The 23087-nt window shown below is 41.5% G+C and overlaps 2 protein-coding genes across 2 annotated transcripts; one reads left to right on the top strand and one right to left on the bottom strand.

Annotated features, from left to right (window-relative positions):
* Nucleotides 1–1275: 1275 nt before the first annotated feature.
* Nucleotides 1276–5883, bottom strand: ptgs2b (prostaglandin-endoperoxide synthase 2b). The gene is made up of 10 exons (XM_084011639.1): nt 5736–5883; nt 5359–5475; nt 5129–5272; nt 4879–5022; nt 4429–4610; nt 4251–4334; nt 3913–4159; nt 3112–3398; nt 2880–3027; nt 1276–2335 (listed from the first exon to the last, which is right to left on the bottom strand). Exons 1-10 carry the CDS (start codon nt 5797–5799, stop codon nt 1923–1925), a joined length of 1830 nt encoding a protein of 609 aa, XP_083867765.1. The 5' UTR covers nt 5800–5883; the 3' UTR covers nt 1276–1922.
* Nucleotides 5884–6697: 814 nt separating this feature from the next.
* LOC311014812 (cytosolic phospholipase A2-like) lies at nt 6698–23087 on the top strand. Its single transcript, XM_084011638.1, has 19 exons — nt 6698–7034; nt 8817–8932; nt 10454–10535; nt 10670–10818; nt 10990–11103; nt 11570–11607; nt 12131–12275; nt 13461–13597; nt 13763–13985; nt 14295–14409; nt 15686–15823; nt 15908–15997; nt 17123–17188; nt 18119–18249; nt 18367–18478; nt 18583–18767; nt 18855–19044; nt 20533–20690; nt 21443–23087. The coding sequence occupies exons 2-19, from the start codon at nt 8915–8917 to the stop codon at nt 21596–21598; spliced, it is 2247 nt and encodes a 748-aa protein (XP_083867764.1). The 5' UTR covers nt 6698–7034; nt 8817–8914; the 3' UTR covers nt 21599–23087.

Here is a 23087-nt window from a genome sequence, read left to right as displayed (position 1 = left end):
TCGTCCAGCGCGAGGGGAGAGAGTAAATGTGCTCTCTGTATCGGTTATGAGAAATGTGTGAATGGATGGGAAAATTGAGCTTGTCATTGTCTGTGTTTAGATGGGATGATGCCCGGCGGCCTGACTCACCACTCTGTGCCGCCAGTCACGTCAACAGTCCCTCCGTGTTCGTTTTGGACTCATACCAGTGAACAATAACTTTATTCCTCAGTTGCACTGCCAGCCTATAATGCCGAGGAAAGGTCTCCTGTGTGCTTTTGGACTGAGTGCTAATCGTGACACCTCATATAGCGTAAAACGTGTTTTTTTATCCCTCTGCATCTTTTCCCGGCAACAGGAACATGAAGTAATGGAAAGTTTTAGGGATGTAAAAGAATACCGTAGCCTTTACCTCGTATCGTCACATCCTCGTTGATATGCAATATGTTGCATGTGTTATGTTAGTAATTGAAAATCAACATGATGTAATGTTAAAACAGAAGCAGTACACAAAAAAAAATTCTGGGTATGTACACTAGTTGTAGTACGCAAGACACTCTTAATAGGCCTCAGCAATATGAACTGATAAAAAAAACTTCCCTTCGAGTTACCTTGAATGGAAAATTACAGCGACAAATACCAGATCTATTCATGTTAAATTGATTGATCTCACCGCAGCTTATCTGCGAACAAGAAGATGTTGCCACGTTGCCTCACAGCATGCAGACACCTCACGCCCGACAAGTTTCTACATGTTTTAACTGACGTGCTGAAGAGGGAAAGCTCAGGGAATGTAGTTTAAGATGTCACGTCAACTTTTTACAGCCTTTTGGTTTTATTGCATTTTTTATTTTTATTTGTATTTATTGATGATGATTGATGCATTTTGTATTGTTTTATCTATTGTCTACTGTTATATCTGTGTTTAAATTAAATCCCTTTTTACATGAATTCTGTCTTGCTCATGATTGGCCTCATTGCTTGACTTTCTGTTGTTATTTGCCTTGTATCTTGGTTTTGCTTTGCTTTCTCTGTAAAAGCAGAAGATTGGCTCCATCCATCCATCCATCCATCCATCCATCCATCATTATTCCTGCTTATCTCATAGGCCAGTCTCAACAGACATTGGGCGAAAGTAAATCCCAGTCAGGGAGCCAGTCATGACTCTTTGATCACATTGTTTCTTTAGAAAAGAAAAACCTGTTTGCTCTTGTAGCATCAACCAGAGTTTATATTGGATCATCATCAGAGTCAAAAAGTGAAAAATGATGAAAGCGTCAGCTGGTTTCTGAGAAATGTGCTCCATTGCCTGGTAGCATTTATTAAAGTCAAGTTTGCAAAATAGGCATTGAGAACAAAATATAACAAATCGGTTACATGCAGTACATGACTATTTTTAGCCCATATTACTGAATGAACTATAGAGTGACAATGTAATTCTAAACAGTGCAGATTCGTTTTTAATGATTGATTCCTTTTTTTCCAGCCAATACACACTAAAATGAAAATAAAAATCAGTAAAACAATACTTGGAATGCACTCAGTCATTAAATTCACGGTGAATATCGCTAGTATAATATATCTCTGAAAAACTGGAACAATTGCATAGATATAAATGGAAGAGGAGCAGTTGATCTAAGGGAACGTTGGGAATGTACACTACTATGTAGCTGAAACTGTAAACTAACCTTCAAGTATCAAGTTGCAGTGTCTGAGGTCATTACTGTCAGAATAACTTATAATACAGTGAATCTTTCAATAAATTAACAGCCACAAAATGTTGTTCTCGATTACAAGACAACAATATACAAAATGACAAATACAAAATGACATATCAAAATGTTGCATTATAAATAGAATACAATAAATAATAAACAAATAAATAAATAAATAAATACACTTTTTTTTTTTTTTTTTTTAAACCTTATAAAATAAAATAAAAATTAGAGCTCAGTAGTCCTTTTTTTCAAAATGACTGTAGGGTTGATGTCACTCCCGCGTGAATGGGATGTGCTGGAGTTGATGACCATAGACCCCGTATCTTTCACATCGGGCACGTAAAAGGTTGCCGTGGGACAGGGGCCCTGCACGTTATTGCACACGAGCCTTTGCAGGGAAGCGGTGTTGACGATGTCGAAGCCCACGCTGCCTCCGAATGTGCTCGGCTTCCAGTACTCTGGGGAGCAGATAGGGTTTCCCATTAAGCCCTTGAGGGAGAAAGGGGCCCCCATCTCCACCATGGTCTCCCCAAAGATGGCGTTATCCCGGGGTTTCTCCACCAACAGGCCCGGGTAGAGCTCCACAGCGTCGACGTGTCCGTAGAACTCCTCCAGCACCGCCGACATTTCTTTCTCTCCTGAGTAAGACAAAGGAGGACACAGTTTTAGTTATCTGGCTTCTCTCACTCGCTCGGCAGCTGCAAAGCTTGTTGCTAGTCTAAATATGAGCTCAGTGTTTTGACTGATTCAAATCCAACCCAAACGTTAGATATAAGAAAAAACGATGTCTCTTCATGTCTCTCAGCACACACACTGAGATTAGCCTTTCCTCACGCATCACTTATCTTCTAATTAACCTTAAATCCTCTTTCCTTGTGAATATTAAACGCTCTCCTCTGCAGCAGGAGGCCTCTCTCATCTGTTTACGTGTCGCTCTCTGTGATGACAGTCTGCTTACGTTTCCTCCAGATGAAATGAACATCTGGTTCTCAGAGTCACGGAAATAAACTCCTACGTTCCACAGCAGCTGGAGACTAAAACTCATACTATCGCTTAATAATAATCTAACAATAAGTCATCTATGACGTTGGACTTAAGATCTGTAGTGTTTGGGTGCGTTGTCCAAGATCACGTCACATTTCTGCAATCACTTCATGAGGATGCTATTAATTCTTGTCTCACCTGTAATGTCTTCAAAGGAGCTGTAGGGCTTCATGGAGAATCGTTTCCTGTATGCGTTCAGAGACTGGTAGCGCATTTTCCTGCTGTTTTCTATAGACTTGATGGCCACGTACATGATGGGTCCCGGTACATTTCTGCCGCCAGCAACCTGAAAGAACATACGGAAACTGAGTAAACCAGCCTTTAAGCAAGAGTGGTGTTACGAGTTAAATGCTGCTCAAATGGCTCTTACCCGTCCTGCGATCTGATTGGTAAACGACTCCACCAGGTTGCTGATGCCGTGCTCGGTCACCACGGAGTTGTTGAAGACAAACTGTTTGTAGCTGTAATCTTTCTCCTCGATGTGGAAACTATCGGGCATCAGAGGGTGCCAGTGGTACAGGGTGTTGAACTCGGACGCGATGCGGTTCTGGTACTGGAAGCGCTGGTTGAACAGCAGCTCGGGGTCGAACTTGAGCTTGAAGTTATAGCCGCTCAGGTGCTGCACGTAATCCTCGATCACAATCTTGATCGTCTCTCCTACAGGACAAAACACATGAAATATTTTAGATGATGCAGATATAAGAGATGTTCGGAGGCCAACTCCCCTAAAAAAATGTTTCACTGACAAGGAAATCTTATGCAGAAGTGAAACTTTTTGATAAGAAAGATTTGCACATCATTGCACTCATAGATCCTGTATTTTTAACAAGAATTGTTGACTGATTTTTCTGGAAAATCACCTTATTATTCAAATAGTGTCTTTTCTCTGTCTTAAACCCTGTTTGGTGTGGATCTTTAAATCAGTTTGGTGATGTAACCTGATGTAAAGAAAAACATGTTCCTCTTTCTAAATATTTCAGCGAGTCCTAGAGTTCAAATGTGCCACTGTGTGAAACCAGGCTCCTGATTGGACGTTAACGGAAGGAAAAGTCCAACTTCTTCTTTTCATAACTTCCACTGGAAGCCCCTGACTACTACTGACGTGTGCATCAGACGTCTTTCTCTCTCTCATTACACCAAACCTTTCTGATGCTTTTGTGCATGAACTCACCGATCAGAATGAGTCTAGTGGTCTGGAAGAGCCGTTCGTCATCCCAGTCCGGGTGGACCTCCTTCAACACGTCACACACCCGGTTGTGTTCTCGCAACCAGATGGTGGCGTACATCATGAGACCGGGGACCAGGCCGAACGCTTCGTGGCCCACGGCGAAGCGGTCGGACTCCGGAACATGGGGAGGATAGTGCATGTCAACGCCGACTTCTTTGACTGTCGGTGGGTACACCTCTCCACTCAGGACCTGCAGAGTTTGAGAGAGGAAGCAACTGTTATAGACAATTGTGTGATCCAAAGCTATTTAAACTGCTGTCCATCTGTCTCTCTTCTCATACCTGATATTTAAGCTTGCCGTCCTTTAGGAGTCTCAGCTTGTGTTGCCTATCTAGGTTGTCTCCGTAAATGTGGTTGAGGTCCACCTGAAAGCAAAAACAACACCAGTTATATAAACGACTAATTCACAAATCTCTTTCTGGCTAAAAAAGGGTTAAGCTTGACATCTGCTGTGCTTACCCCATGCCCTTTAGCTAAGGTAAAAGCAGGTCCTTTCTTCATATCACTTTTGAAGAACTGGTGGGTGAAGTGCTGTGCGAAGAATGCAAACATCAGACTGGTGCCCTGTGGGTCTGGGATAAACTCTCTTCTCATTAGGAGCTTCTCAGCCAGTAGCTTGGCATCAGGTAGTTCCTTTTTACCTGGGGACACAATGGAGGACGTCACGGTGAGCATCGGAAAAGGTGTGACTGAGGTTGTCTGTCATTATAAATTCCTCAGCGTGGTTTCGTGACCTTTTGGCTCTGGGTTTCATCGGGACATTTCCCCTCAGTCAATCCGGCATAAGGCATCGTTTAAACGTCTGCACTTTTGTTCACGCTTGTGATGTAATTAGGTCAAGCTACTCTCTGCTCAGTCAGTAAGCAAGAATCTGAGAAAACTGGTTCTCCAAAGGAGAGTGTAACTCACCTACTGCTCCCATTGGGGTTGGGCAATCCTCTGGCACAGGGGGGAGGGTTCGTGTATAGTAGGAGAGGTTGGAATAGGCTTCCCAGCTTTTGTAACCGTAATCCGCATTGAAGGTTGGAGGACTATCAATCAAGTGGGATCGAGCTGGAAGGGAGGAAGCGTTTCATTAGATCAAACTGCTATACAAGCTGCTGTACAAATTATTCAAGAATCAATCTTCTGCTTATCGCCTTCAGCTAGGGATGCTTACATGTCAGCACGTATCTCATGATGGCATCTCGGAGAAAGGAGATGTTGTTGACGATGTTCCAGAAGCCCTTGAAGTGGGTGAGGAGGTAGTGGACAGTGTTGGGCGATGGCTTCAGGGACACTTTGATCCAGGTGAAGAACTCAGCTGCGCAATCCAAGAGGGGAAAAGTGAATTATTGATGGATTCACCACTCAAATACAGCCAGATGTAATGACCTCGTTGCTACTTACGCGCTGTGCAGTTTTGGCCATGGTATCCTGTGCGTGTGCAGTCACACTCGTAATCATCTGTGCCCATCGCTGTGCAGACGCCCTTGTTCTGACATGGCTCCGAGCAACACGGGTTACCTGTCACAGACAAAGTTGGGAGGTTACTGACTATTCACCTCACTGTTAAAAAAGCCTCGACATATTATAATAAGCCTCAGACGGGATGAAATTGCCGTATTAGGAAATATTATTCCTATAAAAGCCAAATTAATACATGTTTAATAATGATGTTTTCTGATATAAAGATAAACTCAACACAGACTATGAAGCCAATATAAAACGTTACACATCTTGCTTTTAAGAGTGCTATACTAAAGCTGTGAGATCGCACTACTTACCCCCTTCGCACAAAAGAAAAGCCAGCGCCGAGAGGAAAACCGTGACCACCGTGAATGTGTTCATACTCCAAAGACTGTGTTTCCTCCTCCTGTCCTCCGCGGTGCTTTCGCTCTGAGGCTGAAAGTTTGAATGGCAAACCTGCGCCTCGCAGCACCTTTTTATGCGGGCGGGGGTGACGTCAGCTCAGCAGAGCATGCATGCATTTGCGCATGGATGATCAAGACCGGGCTATGAATATATCGACCACCGGATACCTGAGGAATATTTTTTATTTCACAATCTGAATTTCTCTGGATTTCGAATGATGATAATGTGAGTGTATTCCTAGCTGATTTTTACTCACAGCGCTTTCTTCTTTTTCAGTAGAAATGATACTGAAATGATTTTAGAACAAAAAACAGAATTTCATTGCCTATGTAAAGCTGTATGTCTTCACATGCAAATGGAAAGAGTGTGATTTTACAGGAATGCATTTTATAATCTTTTTTTAATGATTTATCATAAGTATCTGCTACAGAAAGTTGCCACTTTCCAAATATCAAAGAGAAATTTCCCCTGAATATCTCAATTCTATAAACCACATTTCCACAAGAAGACCAAAGTAATGATATAAATTCATGTCACAAAATTAATCTAATCTAAACCATGGAGCAAACATAAGGGAATAAATATGTATTTGCACCATTTGATTCACCAGAAATGTTCTGTACATGTATTTCCTCTGAAATTAATATGATAAAATGTACTTGACAGTATGAAAACCCAAAGTTTTTTCTCTATTTGTAATTATTAAATAAAATAACAGCGCTTCTTGAGAACATTGTAATTGTGCTTCAAACCCAAAGCCAGTCAACGTTTGGCTTAAAACGCGGGATGGAAATGACCAGCAGACCGACCCCCTGCCAAAAAGTCATATTTGACTTGAGCCTCACCGCTCTGTCATAAGAAGTTCACATTATAAAAAGTTTATTCTGTCAACACAGTCCGGATTGACGCGCCCCCGCGTGGACGTCGGTGCGCACTTACGCGCGTGAAGAGGTGGAGAGCAGCTTTTTTCCCGCTGAGTCAAAACGTGACACTTAGAGTTTTTCCGAAACTCTTTCCTGTTTGATATATTTTTTTTAAACAAACACTGAAAAGTCGTCTACGCGTAGTTTGTTAGATTTTCCCCCAACTTGGAGTGTGCCACCTGGGCTTCGAGCTGACTGCCGGGTCTGACGAGAAGCGCCTCCTTCTTCGCCAGTCCTGCACTGGTGGAACAGCATGACACATATTTCAGGATTTGCTCTCCGGTTAAGGTACGTTTCCAGTTTCCTTTCTTTTAACTGCGTAATGTGTTTGGGTGTTTTTTTTTTTGCAAGCAGGCCAGGGCTTTGGAGAGGGAGGTCAGTGCCACTGACTGTGCTTTAGGCAGCGTCTTCGTCAGCAGTTCATTTGACGCTCCTCGGAGGATAAGGAAACGCGCTAATGCCAACTTTACTTCATGAATCCGAATGCCTATAGCTTGTGTTTAGGCTAAATGTGTCACACCAGGGTGAACCGATCTAGTTAGTTGCCTATAAAAGAGAGAAGTCTTCGTTTTCTTCAACATTTATTTTATTTCCTGTGTTTCCTGTTTACATCATTGCAGATTGATAACTTAGACTGTCATCTCTATATTCCTTTTATATGATCTGAGGCAATACTATTATCTATCATTACAGGTTGCAAAGTCATACTATCCGGCCTCGTCAGATCTGACCTTATTCTGCCTAGAGTCAGGCAAAACCTGTTTATGGTGGCCTAATAAGTTTTGTATGAAGCCTATTATTCAAATAAGAGATACATTGTCATGACAATTATTATTTTTTATGAAATGCACAGTGATTCATAGAGTAGTGAAGGTGATTCCCAAACTTCACCTTCTATATAGGACTAGTTGTACAGTAGGATATTTACTGTACGCCTTCAAGCAGACCACAGCAGTATATTTTGTTTTATATCACATTATTATTATTGTTTTATCATTCCAATTGTACATGACAACTATATATATATATATATATATATATATATACTGTGAATGATAATAAAGATTTTCATATTTTTTGTTTCAATTTCTATTCAGTTTCTATTTTATTTCAACACAATATGCAAATTAACTTACCTCTATTAAGACTCCTTCCTTCAAATGACGTTAAATAATAATGTTTTGAGAAGAGACAAGTTCACAGTTTTTTTTCTTACTGTCGTTTATTCTCGAGGAGGACCCCAGCCTGTAGTCTTTGTGCATTGAATATGTCGGACGAGGATTCATTTATTGCAGCTGTTTTGCATTCTGGCTGTGGTTGCTGTGTGTTTCTTTCACTCTCTGTGTCCTCGTATGGAAATTGACAGCAGTGCTGAAGTGAAGCCTCTGGGTTATGTTGGCACACACACAGGACTCACAGGCAGGCAGCCTGCATGCACTCATTGTACGCAGCGGAACAATGGCGGAGTGACCTGGCACTTGAAAAAGTTGGACTACTGATGCAAACTACGTGACCAGCACAGACTCCTACGTGCTCTCAGTCCCACCAGTAATGATACGCTTTGGTGAACAGCTGAGAAAAGGCTTGCTGACCTTGATATGCTATCAACAGCACACACACACACACAAACACACACACACACACACACACACACAGTATGCAAATTTCTTATCGACATATGCATATCCAACCATCATAAAGAAAAAGCCTTAATGTTGCTAAAAATAACAAGTTCACCAACTCTTCTGTAGATGCACACCTGCCCATACGTCACACTTTGTTCAGTCATTTCCGTGGCCTTTGGCATCAAAGTTGCATTTCTTTTTCCTTCCGTCTTTCTCTTTCACACTCTCACACATATGTAGGGTCGCGATTGGCCCAGTCGTCCTGTCATGGTTTTGTGGTTCAGCACACTTCTCCTCGCCCCCGTCATGATGTGAAGGGCGTAACTGATATTTCTAAAGCAGCTTTGGCTCTTTAAAGAGTGTATCCTTCTTTAAGAAGTTAGTTAATTTTTTAATGATAAACTGCATTTTCGCTTATATTAAACACTGTTGTTTCATCTTCCAGGTGCCAGATGTTCCAGTTCTTGACTGAAATGCTTTCCTGAGTTAAAGTTGACATCTTCCTGAAGGTTTCCCTGTGACTTACTCACCTGACAACACACCATGGCTTCTAATATAATCGTGAGTGTTGACATGTACAGTAACACCGAGCAAAGAGATTCCAGTTAGCAGCCTTAGCTATTTGTATTTTGAGTAATAGAAGAAGTTGAATTAATTTCTCTCTTATTGCTCCAAATTCCTTTTCATTATCACTGCAGCAGGAGACGAGGGTTAATGTGAGTTGTTTTAAACAACAAGGATGAGCATTAGATAAGCCATGTGATAGCTGCATTCACAGCCATGTGGGGAAGTGTTTCATCCATCAAACGTTTCACAATACATTCTGTTTGTGAATAGATAGAAAACAACCAACAATTTGCTCTCCTGCATACGAGCATGCAACAGGCCATCACAAACAAGTAGTTTATTTAGGACGTGTGTGTCCCTCATGAATGGTCACACCTTGGAACTGGAGTGAATACCAGATGTTCAGATTTGCTGAGAAAGCTTGACAGCTCTGGCTGCCTATAAGTCTGACAAAAAACAGTACAGCAGAAAAATGCAAAGCAACCTTTCAGTGATGGTATCTATGAAGGACAAAGGGAACATTGGGCTTAAATGAGGCCCATTATTTAGACACGGATGACCTCCAACAATGTCTGTATCTAACTTATATATCTCCTATTTTTCAACACAAAAGAGTGTTGGCATTAACTAAATAGTGTGACCTTTATACTATGTTTGATAACACTTTATAAAACAGCTTGTGATTTACAGTGTAATTTCATTGTATGAATCAGGCACCATTAACATAATTAGGTTCCAGTGGTACTTAAATAGACTTATATTGGAGGAAAACTAGAATCTGGGGAACAACAGAGGAACAATTGGGCACTTTCTAGGACAGTATTACTAGTATACTAGTAAGTAATACTTTAGTATTTGTAAAATTAGTATTGTATTCTACAATACGCTACCAAAACTGTGGATCTACAGTATTATTATTGGAAATGTCTTGGCAATTGAAAAACATAAAGTATTTGGATTATGTTCCCAAAATGACGACAGGTGTAAAAATAAAAAAACAAAGCTGGGGAATAGAAATTCAATTTGGGGTTAGGAAACATGAAGAAAAAGGGTACGAATCTTAGACTAATGACGGACTTGCCAATGTTTTATGGAGTACAGCAATATACTCGTATACAGTTTATGTTCTTGGATTCCTATTGGCTTTTCTACAAATGCAGATGTGTATGCTTCAATGGAAGAACATCCTGCTGAAAAGTTGCTATGTCAGTATTACAAAGCAACCCAAAAAAGGCGGACTTATCAAAATGAGTCTAAAAGAGAGAATGACAATAAAACACGTGTCAGTAACAGCCATTATACAGCGTTGTCCAACCTTTACTCCCTTGTCCCTCATTTACACTGTAAATCACATGTTTTAAAAATGAGCATCGTGCCGTCAAATCACATGGAGAAAGTCATTATTGATCAGCGTGGGAAGTGAACCCTGAGCTGTAGATGTCACCACACATACCTGTGGGGAGGGATTTTCCCATACGAGACAATGAAATTAACTGAATGAATGTTGTATTGCAGGTGGAGCAGCAGTTTTCTCACAAATTCACAGTCACGGTGGTTCGAGCCGAGAGCGTCACCAAGGGAGCGCTGGGCGACCTGTGTGAGTCATGCGTGTAGTAGTTTCCTTCGTGTGCAGAAAACATCCACCAAAACTATTTTAGGTCAACGTGATCTTTTTCACAATAAACAATGGTGTGTGTGTGTGCGTGTGTGTGTGTGTGTGTGTGTGTGCAGTGGACACCCCAGACCCGTATGTGGAGCTGTTCATCCCAACGGCCCCAGAGAGCAGGAAGAGGACCAAGCACATAGACAACAACATCAACCCGAAATGGAATGAGACCTTTCACTTCATATTAGATCCCAACCAGCAGTATGTCCTGGAGGTAATCGTCTAGCACAGACTATACTAGTACAGGAGGACAAGCAGGGATGTAGTGGAGACACTGGGATCAGAATGAATCTTCTTGGTCGTCATTAGTAATGAAAGTCTACATTAACCATTGTTTAACTTCTTGTCAAAATTGAACTGGACTGACGATGTTTATCACCATCAGTTAACGTTAATGGACGCCAATTATGTGATGGATGAGACACTTGGGACTGCGACCTATGACATCACCAAGCTCAGTGTTGGCCAGAAAAAGATGGTGCCTTTCCTCATTGGCAAAGTAAGACATTCAACCCCAGCAGACTCTTTTTTGCATTTCCATCATTATGAACTCATGTTGTTTCGGCAAGTGTTGACGAAACTCACAGAAGTTTCCTTTAAACTCTCGTTGAGAAATATTACAAGGAAATTTATGATACTAGATTTGCAGACTGAATATACACCTTATCTGTATAGACTAGAGTGTGCCAACGGATAAAATCTAAATTATTTTTGGTGGCTGTTTATAACACATGAACTAATGATCTAAATAATTAAAAAAAAAGTATAAATTAAGTTTCTATTTCAATAATGCAATCCTTTCACAAATTATGCAAATTGATTTTCTTCGAAAACTGAACCACTTATTTAGTTTCACATCATGAATTTTGTTTGTGACACTTTGTGCTTGCCTGATGACATAAATACCAACCACAATCAGCTTCTCCTTTACTGGACAATAACCACATATTTGATTCTTTTAACAGGCAACAAAAGTGTACTTAGAGATGATGCTGGAGATCTGGTAAGTATTCCTCTCAAAATCTTGCATATTTTATTTAGCTTTACAGCAATAATGGTTTTGCACGGTTCACAAGGCGCCCGTGTGAAACGGTGATGCTGGTTATATATGAGTGAAGCCTTGTGTACAAATGCGTCACAGGTTCAAGAATGCATAGGAATTCACATGTAGCACTTCAGAAACTAAAAGATTACAACCTATGCAGCGTGACTCAGTAAAAACCGGATGTTTGTATGAGCCAATAATGGGTTGCATCGTGTTTCTCACAGCATCACTACATAGTTGTTAGTGGGAGGATGTGGACATGCCATACGTGTTTGAAGGGTTTGTAATAATGAGAAAGTGAGCAGTAAAGGGTGAGAAGTCATGAATGTTATCTGTGCATCTATCTTTCACAAGCAGATCTTATTCATTTCAACAACTGTGGCGTTTCATTCACGGAGAGATAATTCTCTATCTGACTCTCAGCAGAACATTTCCCACAATCAGGTTTCATTCAACCACATTCCTGTTACTTTTGCTGCAGCACCAAACTGGACCTGCGGTTCAGCCTGGCCCTGTGCGACAAAGAGAAGCAGTTCCGACAGACCCGCAGAGAGAGGGTGATGCTGGGCATCAAAAAGCTGCTGGACATGGAGAAGCCTCGTTTCCTCCCCAGCTCTCCAGAGGAGGTGGGCGAAGAGCGACACACTCACGTTTTACCCCAAATGTAGCATGGAAACTATTGGTATTGGCTGCATGGCGGTGTAGCGCTTAGCTCTGGCGGCTCACTGGAGGAGGGGCCCGAGTTCAGGCCGCCTGTGTGGAGTTTGCATGTTCTGCATGTTAGCATGGGTTCTCCCCGCGTTCTTTGGCTTCCTCCCACATTCCAGACATGCAGGCTTGGGTAATTGGTGACTCTAAAATAGCCCCTATGTGAGTGTGAATGGTTATCTGTTCTTACATGTCAGGATAAGCAGTTAGAGATAATGGGTGGATGGACTGTTGGTATTTGAACCCTTAACAGTTTTCAATCTAAGCATCATTTATTAATATCACTCCTCACTGGGAAGTGATTAGAGCAGAGCTTATAGCTCACAATGCCTGAACATATTTGACATTTCTGTAACAATCCATCCCACATGAGTTAGTGCTGTCGGCTCTTTGCATACATGCGGCGGCTCTCATTCCTGTACAGATTCACTGTGATCTGCAGCATAAGAGAAGGTAGCACAAAAGGAAAGAAAAGAAACATAATTCAAACCTGCAAGGTTGAGAGATCAGACTTCAAAGATTAAAAACTGCAATGTACTTTTTTCACAAAATGTTGTTTCAGCTTATGATAGCACGACCACCATTTCTCCCACTGGGAAGCAAAGCATGCAGTAAGTTTTGCACTCCCGCTCCGGGCTAAGCTAAGTCTCATTTAACCGCCGGTGTGGTTTTGGCTGGACGCCCTTGTGCTGTAATCTCCAGCTGGGCCTGCTCGTGTCCTCGACATGTGCAGGAAGCATCGTAAGAATGAGATAACCAGCTACTGCCTTCCACCATGCTACACTTCTCAAAAGTGTAGCATGCTAATATGGAAATATATCCGTTCCAAAATTCACAATTGACTGCTGGATAAAACTGCAGAATATTGCACAATGAGAATGATGAAATAGCTGAAAATCTGACGAAGTGAAAAAAAAGCTGCAAAGCGTGTGACGCAATTGGCGCCCTCAGTGTAGAGACAGGAGGGAAGTTACTCAACCTGGAAGAATGAATGAGAGACACTTTTAACCCTGTAGCATGTAATCACGCAATTAAGCATGCCCTTTTCTCCTCGCTCACATTATGACTATCTCCTTGTGTGTGTGTGTGTGTGTGTGTTGCAGGTGCCCGTGATAGCCATAGCGGGGTCAGGAGGCGGTTTCCGTGCCATGGTTGGCTTCTCCGGCGTGATGAAAGCCCTGTTTGAGTCTGGGGTCCTAGATTGTGCCACATATGTCGCCGGACTCTCCGGCTCTACGTGGTCAGTTTTTATTTCTCCTTTTTTTTTTAACTTCTCTTTTCCTGACCCCTTTCATATCCAAAGATGTCTTTCGTTTCATTGTATTTGTTGCTAAACTCAACATTTTACATTGCGTTAGATTTGCACAGTGTCTCTTTCTGACTGTGTTTCTCTTTTTCCCTGCAGGTACATGGCCTCTCTCTACTCCCACCCAGAGTTTCCAAATAAGGGCCCAAAGGATATTAATGCAGAGCTGATGAAGAGAGTTAGTAGTAACCCGCTGAAGCTGTTGCTGCCCCAACACATCACCAACTACATCCAGGCCCTCTGGACCAAAAAGGCTTCAGGGCAGCCTGTTACCTTTGCCGATGTCTTCGGTATGCTCATAGGAGAAACGCTTGTACCCGCGGTAAGACCTGACAGCTGTTGTTTGTCTTCATTTTGTTGGAATTCCTTATTTATCATCTCCTTATTGCTCAGCACTATGCCAATCCGCCCTTTCCACTTAAGTTCATTTTAATTTCCTGTCTTTACTTTTGAGCGGAGATCCCACCCATGCCCATTTCAGCTTCTTACTTTCACTTTGACTTTGTGTTGCTCCAACTATACTTTTGTTTAACTCCCACACAACCATAAAAAGTACTTATGGTTACACTCCTACCACCTGCTGACAGAGTATGAGTATAAATCACTCAATGAGTGTGTTTTCCCCCACCAGAGGATGGACATCAAACTGAGTGACATCCAGGAGAAAATAGACCAGGCCCAGAGTCCTCTTCCTCTCTTCACGTGTCTTCATGTCAAGCCAGATGTTTCTGAGCTCATGTTTGCAGGTACATGTCTTTTTTGTGTGCGTGTAAACATCTGCATGTGCCTTTATGTTATATGGTGTGCTGCATGTACACCAAGTCCCCCAGCAAATTCTTTGACATTATGTAATGAGTAACTTGAGATGAGTTCAGCCGCAAGCCAAACGACAGAGCGTTCCTTATATCTTTATGATGCTGCGCTGCTACCACAGAGAGGATGTGTCTTGACATGGGGTGCTGTCATCTAAAGATCTGGGGTGCCAGATAGCAACTGTGCTATATTAAGGAACTAAGTGTGCACAAGGCCATGATAGACTCTGGGTTCGTCCCATTTTGTACTTCCTCATCAATGCAGCCTGCACAGTTACTGCGCGCTACATAAAAAAAGTTGTGGTAGCTGAAATTCCAATTAAATCCTCATTAAACACACACTCTTCCTTGTTCTTACTTAAATGTGCTTTATTCTAAATTCAGAGCGTTAATATAGCAGCATCCTGCAGCATTGTTGTGGCCTCCGCTTCCCCCCATGTAAGCCTTTATCAGCACTGTGCTGTCGCTGTGTTATTAGCACTGTTCGTGGTGTAAACTGCGAGTTGCTGGCTCAGTCGTCGCCATGTTGAGAACTGAATTTGGAACGTAATTCCATGTTAAGTGAGTACAAAACAACGTGTTCTTAACTTTGTCTGTTTCAAACACAAACAAAACACCCTGACGCCAAAGAAAACAGTGACAACAATAGTCTACTTACAGATCTTTGATAACAATATGTCACTTAGGGAGGAAGAGACGTATTACGAAAATCGTGACGACATTAGAAATCTGACAGGTTAGTTATTATTTGTGTCTGGTGAAACGAGGGTGAGGTCAAAGTCACTACTAATACTATTCAACTTTAAAAAAAAAAGCTGGCCTTCAGAAAGTTCACACTTAAGTGTGACTACAATAGACAGAACTTGTTCTTCAGTTGTTGTTTTTAAATCTTTGACAGTCCTCTTACCGAACATCCCTGGTTTCTTTATGACCCAGCTTAAAGGAAAATACCATATTGTCAAAAGAAAGCTCAAGTAGAGTTAAGCTGTGAAATTCTCTTCACATTTAAATCAGCAAATTATTGTAGAAAATGTTACGGCGATTGTGATTTCTGTCGTATGTGCATGTGTTTCTGTGTGTGTGCCTAAATGTGTGTGTATGTAACAGCAGTTGTTAATCATGTTGGGCTTAAATAGAAAAAAAGAGCTGAACCTGACTATGAGTTGTCACAAATTCAAATTCAAATGTTGTTTTCTAATTAAACGCTCAGACTGGGTGGAGTTCAGCCCGTATGAAATTGGAATGGCAAAGTACGGCACCTTCATGACCCCCGACTTGTTTGGAAGCAAGTTCTTCATGGGAACGGTGGTGAAGAAATACGAGGAGAACCCTATTCACTTTCTGATGGGTGAGAAGACTTTTACACACAAAACAATCAGAGCGGTTTACATTGGTAGAGCTACAAACAAGCAACATTGTTCCACTGTTTCAGGTGTGTGGGGAAGTGCCTTCTCTATTCTGTTCAAGAGGGTGCTGGGAGTCAGAGACACAGCGGGTGGAAGCACCATGGAGGAGGAGTTAGGTAATCTTTTCTTGCTTTTTAAAACAAAAATGTTTTAAGCTGTACGTTTCTGGTTCAGTGCAAATAAAAAATAAATACATTTCTTTGATTGACTGGAATAGGAACCTGGAACAGGTTAATTCAGTAGCCGTTCAGAGACACATGATCTTCAGCAGATGGAGGTCGCTCAGTTGTCTGTTCTGCTCAAAAAAGTGTTCAAATTTCCATTTTTCCCAGCATGTCTCATCCACGTTGGCTTCAACGTTGTGATTGAAAGTTAACCCTTAAGTTACTTCTTATAACTCAGTGGGTCGTTTGATGTGTCTGTTTTGTCCACTGATGTTAGAAAATTAACTTTCAGCTCAGCTAAATAATCCTAGTTTTTTAGTTTATTTGTTGCACCATGTAAATGACTACTTGTAAATCTATATATATTTATGTTCATCTAAAACAGACCTTATACTTGGATGAATTTTCTCATGAATTTATTATTATAATCAATGTCATTATTTAGCAAAATATGTCTCTTGAAGCATGTCTTGAACCTGATGTGAGTATGTGTTTAGTCATGGATACCAGATAATGCCTTTGTCTCATGTTTGTATTGATCTACCGATAAAGGAAGCTCGTACACCCTTCCACAGAAACTGACATTCAGTCATGCCTTAGATCCTTTTGTTCTCCGTATTTTTGCTTCCTCCATGTCTCCATGAGACAGGTTTCTATGTTTGGAAAAATAATTTTCACACATGTTGACACCTGTAGGTCTTTAAAAATAGCTGACCTATGATATAAAATGTGTAGCATGTGCGTACGTGTGTGTGTTTCTGCGATGTTACCACAACAGTGGGAAGGTAACTGTTTTCCTGTGAATATTCTGACTGACAAGCTGATGTTTGTTGTGGTTGAATGCATTTGTTTGTGGTGACCTTTAAACGCTCGGACACACTCTCACAATGCATTCATTGGTTGTGCAAAAGTGCTAAGAATGTCTCCACCCAGTTTAGGAATGCCTTAGTTCAACAAGTGTGTTTGACTTATTTGATCGTAATGTCATAATGAAAAAAAGCATAGATTTTCGGTATAAATGAACTTATTCATTAACAAGTTGGAACCTGATGAGGGAAGCTGTGTTGTGTCTTACAGAGCAGCTCAAACCACAGCACATCATCGGAGAAGAAAGCCTGGACAATGACGACGAGCCACGTAAAGGTGAGCTAAGATATCCATTATTGTCACAAGGAGCATACAAACAGACACCACATTGTGCCGTATAAATGAATATGCTACGGTGCAATAGATATGTGTGACTCTGAATGGTGTCAGTTCATATTTTTGACACATTTGTTGGTTGAAATTCGACGCCTTCGTCTTCTGCGGCGATGTTAAAACGTGAGTCAGCTACATCTGAACACCACTGCGTTAGTAGTAGTGCTTAACCGAGCTTTGTGTGTTAGAAATGTCTTTCTGTGTTTTGTGATCCTATCAATATTGATTTGCCAGCCAAATTTTTAGGGAGTTAATGTTTTTTCGTTGCAAGTGTGAGCTTTAGTTGTGTGAGAAAGAGAGAAGAAACAGGGTAGATGAGTCACAGACAGTCTTTTGTCTCAGACTTATTACCCTTGAAGATGGAATTCACTTTTTCTTTTTAAAGGGTGTAACTAGATATAAAATCCCTTCCGGCAATTTTCTTTGACACCTTCATATAATATATTTCAAGCCATTGTTTTCAAATAGCAAATGCTTATTACAACATATAATAGATGGATGAATTATACGCTCATCACGAAGGTGCTAGGCTATCACAACATCACCATTAAGAAGAAGGGTAGGGATAGGCCTGTACGCCACTCCATGCTGTTAGAAAACATGAAACACTTGAACCTGCAAATAATTATTTTTGGATACTTTGGGGCACACCACAACATTCTCCTATTGTCACTTTTAACATCACACTATTAACACGTATTAACATTTATTCTTTTTAGTTCTGATTTTGGTCTCCTCCAGCCCCCGATGGAAATCTTTGGCTCCTCATCAGCTAAATTCTAGTTGTTATCTGAGTCTAAAGTCGGCCGGAAGTCGAGTTTAATTGCACAACATTTGAATTAACAGTAGTTTCTCTGTCTTATTGGTGGTCAGGTGGAACAGAGAACCAGGATGCGGAAGACGAGTACAGTCGCACTGCTCAGGCTAGCTGGGTTCAACGGATGTTCACATCGCTCTTCAGTGACTCAACCTTATTCAACACAAGAGAGGGTCGGGCAGGGAAGGTAACTGAATATGTCCAATCACCACCTCCACTTTCATACAAAACACTGCATGTTCTCTAGCTGTATTCTCCTTTCACTTTCCCTCTATTCAAATTCTCACTGTCACACTGTAACCAGGTGCATAATTTCATGCTGGGTCTGAACCTGAACACCAGCATGCCTTTCTCTCCCCGCGAAGAGACCACGTGCCAGGAACCCGTACTTGAGGACGAGGTGGATGCCGTTACAGGTAAGAACTAATCGTTTAGACTGGTTTTCCAAAGAGGTGAAAAACATTATAATTATATAATTATAGTATTATGTTCCTGCATCATATTTTTGATTTTTTTTCAGACCCTGATGAGTTTGATCGCATATACGAGCCTCTGGACGTGAAGAGTAAGAAGATCCACGTGGTGGACAGTGGCCTGACCTACAACCTTCCCTATCCTCTCATTCTGCGGCCGCAGCGCGGCGTCAACCTCATCATCTCCTTCGACTTCTCTGCACGACCCAGCGACTCCAGCCCCCCATTCAAGGTTACTCTTTTTACAGTCAAGAATTGCTCAAAGAAAATGATCCGTGCAACCGGAGAATCGTGAACGATTTGTGAATTTGTGCCGCAGGAGCTCCTGTTGGCAGAAAAGTGGGCTCTATTGAACAAGCTGCCGTTCCCCAAGATCGACCCCAAAGTGTTTGACCGCGAGGGCCTGAAGGAATGCTACGTCTTCAAACCAAAAAAAGGCCAAAAGAACTGCCCGACCGTCATCCATTTCGTCCTCGTCAACATCAACTTCAGGAAATTCAAGGCACCTGGTAAGTACGTGCACATGTGGCGGTTTCCACAGCGTGTGTGAGGAGGAAACTATGCTAAAGCTCTGTATTATTATTATACCGCCGCTTTACCGTCATGGCACATGAGGCATCTCTTCCTCGAAATGGCTCATTGTAATTTAACCATATTCGGTCTGCAGCAGACCGTTTTTTTATTTTTCTTCGGCCAAAAGTCGCTCCTCATTTGAATAACGCCAATAAAAAAAGCGTCTGTTCAGTGTCTGGGTGGTTTCACGATGGAAATGGTGTGTCGGTCTTTTAAATTTACTGAGTGTGAATGTGCATGCGCACACGCACAGTGTGTTAAGTGTTTTATGAGCTGCCATGCAGGTGAATTATGGTTCCTTAAGGAGGCAGGTAGTGCTAAGGAATCTACCGCTCCAGTGGGAGAGCCCTGCATGTAAACAGATCATATATCATGAGCCATACAAAGACACACTATCGCCACATCGCCTCCTCTCCCCTTCTTTACATTCAGTCGGTCATCGGCCCACATGCTTCCGCAGCCTGTTTATGGATGTTACATAAGCGTTTTGCACTCAGACCCAAAAGACATCAGAGCCATAAATGGACTTCCCCGTTTGTTCGGAAGTTGTACAAGCCATGATGTAGTCGTTCTAGAATATTCTGGTAGCTTCTTACTTCATCTTGAAATAGCTAATAGGCATACAAAATAATACTGGGAAAACACTACAATAGGAATTGTGTCTGTATATTAAGATTATTTCTTCAAACTATTTTTATACGGATAGGGATATGAAAGAAGACTTCAATCCTTGGGAATATGATATTCCAGGAACTCATTCAAGGAATTTTTCACAAAGCACGTTTTTGGCCATAACTCAAGTTATGGTAGCTTCTTCCTCACCTCAGATCTCAGTGCCCAGCCATGTCTCCTCAGCAACAGCTAGTGTACGTGTGTGGGTGTGTGGGTGTGAATGTCTGTGAGTATGACTGTGTACGTGTGTGAGTGTGTATGTCATGGTGTGTGTATATTTGTGGTGGTGGGAGGTTTGGGTTTTCATGGTGTTTCCTTGTTCCTCATTTTTCCTTTTATTTTCTGTGAGGCACTTTGTGACACTGCAAGTATGAAAAGTGCCATATAAATAAAGTTGATTGATTGATTGATAATTTCACTCAAATGTCTGATAGTATAAAATGCGTCTTGTGTTATGGCATTTTGGACGTTGAAAAGAGATACAAAAGGTACGAAGACAGATAGATATTATAAAGATATTATAAAAAGTAGGGTTTGTAGATCGTCTTCACAAGCAAATAATGTCAGATTTGAGGCACTAGAATCATTTTGAGTGAAATATTTGATGCGTTAATTAATAGAACCATCTTTGTCAATTGATGTTGGCTTAAATGTTGACTTTCTAAGTGCATTCTTGACCTCATCAATCAATCAAATACCAAGCCTGTTTTCTTCAGATTTATCTCCTTACTTACTCTTTGATGTTCTTCCAGGTGTTCCCAGAGAGACTGAGATGGAGAAGGAGTTTGCTGATTTTGACATCTTTGACGACCCGGAGTCACCATTCTCTACCTTTAACTTCCAGTACTCCAACGAGGCTTTCACCCGACTCCACGACCTCATGGAGTTCAACACTCTCAATAATCTGGAGGTCAGTCTCATCCTCATGGTTTCCCTACAGAATGTTTACATGGAGGGAGGCTTTTCTGACATGAAACAACAGTTTGGAAGCCTAGAGGTCATCAGAGGATTCAGTGTTGTGATTCATTGACTGATTTTCATTCTTGTGTGTTGTCATCGTGGAAGTTTGAAATGTTGGTGTTGTCATCACGCAAATATGAGTTTGTTGTGCAACATTAAATTCTTTCAAATCTCAAAAGGCCCATCTAAGACCGGATACTGCAAGTTTAATCTAGTTCCCAGTAGGTGTGTTACTATGAGAGGTCAGACTGACTTTCATTGACTGCATCTGAATCACTTCCATGCTGAGTAAGGATATAAATGTGAAGCAACGTGTTTTTTGGTTTCACTGGAAGGTCAGCCAATACCGTTGTCTTACTGTCTACGGAGCAGCATAATGTCACGTCCGTCAAATTCTATTGAAAATCTGCCTAGTGACACAAAATTTTGGTCATTTATGCAGCATTATTAAGTTGGCCACAGCACTTAAAGCAAATTGTCGATGTCGATGTCACTCAATCGTAAAATTATTGAACAGGCTAATTAAAGTCCTGCAACAAATACCACATTTCTTTTCTCTCTCGTCTGAACATTTGATTGAATATAGCAAATGTATTTGAAGATTTCCAGCTTTAATAATATTTTTTTTTTCTCATTGATGATACACTATTGATCAATGCAGTATGGTATTGTGGATTGAATCCCTGTATGTGTCTGCCTCAGGTGATTAAAGAAGCAATCAAAGACTGCATCGTGTCCCGGAAGGAGAATCCCTCCTGCCTCTCCCATCCCTTCTCCCTCAGTGCGATCCCGAAAAGGTTCCTCAACAAAAATCCTCGGACGAAACCCTGGAGCCTCCTGGGAAATGAAAACCAGTAGCCTGATCTAAGACTTTGGATAAAGTGGGACTTTAGAGATTTTTTTTTTTTGTAGATTCAGTCTTAAAGTAAAGCATTTTCTTTTTGGAAAATGTTATTGTGTCTTTTTTTTAATATGTAGACTTTTAATCACACTTCTAATTTTGTAAAGAATCTTAACGTTTACTGATAAAAAGCCTTATGATTGCATTCACATACAACAACGCAGGGAGGATTTTGAAATGTGACCACAAACAGCTGATTTTGACAGCTGGATGTTGAAAATCAACACTTTACTAAACACTGCAGTGTGACTGGGTTGTTACGGTTATCTCTTCGTTCTTTACGTGTGAAAGAAAATGTCCACTTCAGATTTATGTGTTCGTTGGCTTCACTTAAATGCATCGTGTGAACTTTCTACTCCAGTTGCAACATTCCCAGTTCATGTGGACACCTCTTGGTTTGCAGTTCACGCTGCCTATAGCAAAGCCACTTTTGCATCTGACTTATGACTTTTTATGCACCTGTGTCTGAATTTTACTCGCAGTGGTGTGAATACAGAGGTAAAGCTGAACTCGTACCGTATTGACCACAAAACATGCATCTCACCATGATTTCCTTTTTGTTTCTTCGCCGGATGGCTCGCCTATACTTGTAATCCAATTTGAAAACATGGAAGACGAGCTCGTAACCACTTATTTTATTTGATGGCGCCTCCTAAACACAGCGATTGCAACCCCTCTGGATACCTCAAACATCTCAATGATGCTCACCCAGCTACAGGGAAGGAGCACTCCCTGCTCCCCTGTAGGGAGTGTCTCAAATTAAAGCCACCATTTTGGAAAAACAAAAACTGGATGCCATAGAAACGGCCCCGCTTCTCCTCTCTATCTTTCCGTCTCTAGGTGTGTTTATTTTCCTGATCATGTTGTTTCAGGCTGCCTTTTAGAAACAGGCACAGGTTTTGTTTTTCTCTGGCCATTTCCTCCTCCAACAAACCCCAACTAGCTGCAGGGCAGCGCCGCCGCCGCGCTCAGGTCAGGCTGGGCGGAGGTGGCGAGTGCAATCACGAGACCCGCTTGCGTCTGAGAACGGTGGCTCTCGTCGGCACTCAGTGGAATTTTACACACTACACCTATACCTGCAGCAGTGGAGGCCTGGAATCTGACACACTACACCTATACCTGCAGGGCCCCAAAGGCTGCACACAGAGCAGTGGAATTTTACACTGGAGCACTTCAAATGCCTATATGCTCATGTTTCAGCCCCGCTGGTATGGAAGAAACTGAGAAAACAAAGAAAAAGTGGCTTGCATTCATACTGCAGGACTTCATGACCCTTGCCTCGGTTGTTTTTTTTTTGTTTTTTTTTCACATGTGTACATTAGATTGGGGAATACATTTATTCACTGTCGTTTAATTGACGCCACATCTGTCTGTTACGAATAGAGAGCCAAAGTCATGATGTCACATCTGGGCCTCCGTTCTATAAAAGTCTGTTTGTAAACCTAA

This window comes from Eutrigla gurnardus (assembly GCF_963514095.1).
Source record: "Eutrigla gurnardus genome assembly, chromosome: 6".
NCBI lineage: Eukaryota > Metazoa > Chordata > Actinopteri > Perciformes > Triglidae > Eutrigla > Eutrigla gurnardus.
The sequence above is the reverse complement of the archived record's forward strand: the minus strand, read 5'-3'. Positions and strand labels throughout refer to the sequence as shown.

Coding starts and splice junctions, on each gene's coding strand:
- ptgs2b (XM_084011639.1), bottom strand. CDS start 5,799: ATGAACACATTCACGGTGGTCACGGTTTTCCTCTCGGCGCTGGCTTTT. Junction 5,476..5,735: donor TTTTCTTTTGTGCGAAGGGG/GTAAGTAGTGCG, acceptor TGTCTGTGACAG/GTAACCCGTGTTGCTCGGAG. Junction 5,273..5,358: donor TGGCCAAAACTGCACAGCGC/GTAAGTAGCAAC, acceptor TGGATTGCGCAG/CTGAGTTCTTCACCTGGATC.
- LOC311014812 (XM_084011638.1), top strand. Junction 15,824..15,907: donor CCCTATTCACTTTCTGATGG/GTGAGAAGACTT, acceptor CCACTGTTTCAG/GTGTGTGGGGAAGTGCCTTC. Junction 17,189..18,118: donor TGACGACGAGCCACGTAAAG/GTGAGCTAAGAT, acceptor ATTGGTGGTCAG/GTGGAACAGAGAACCAGGAT.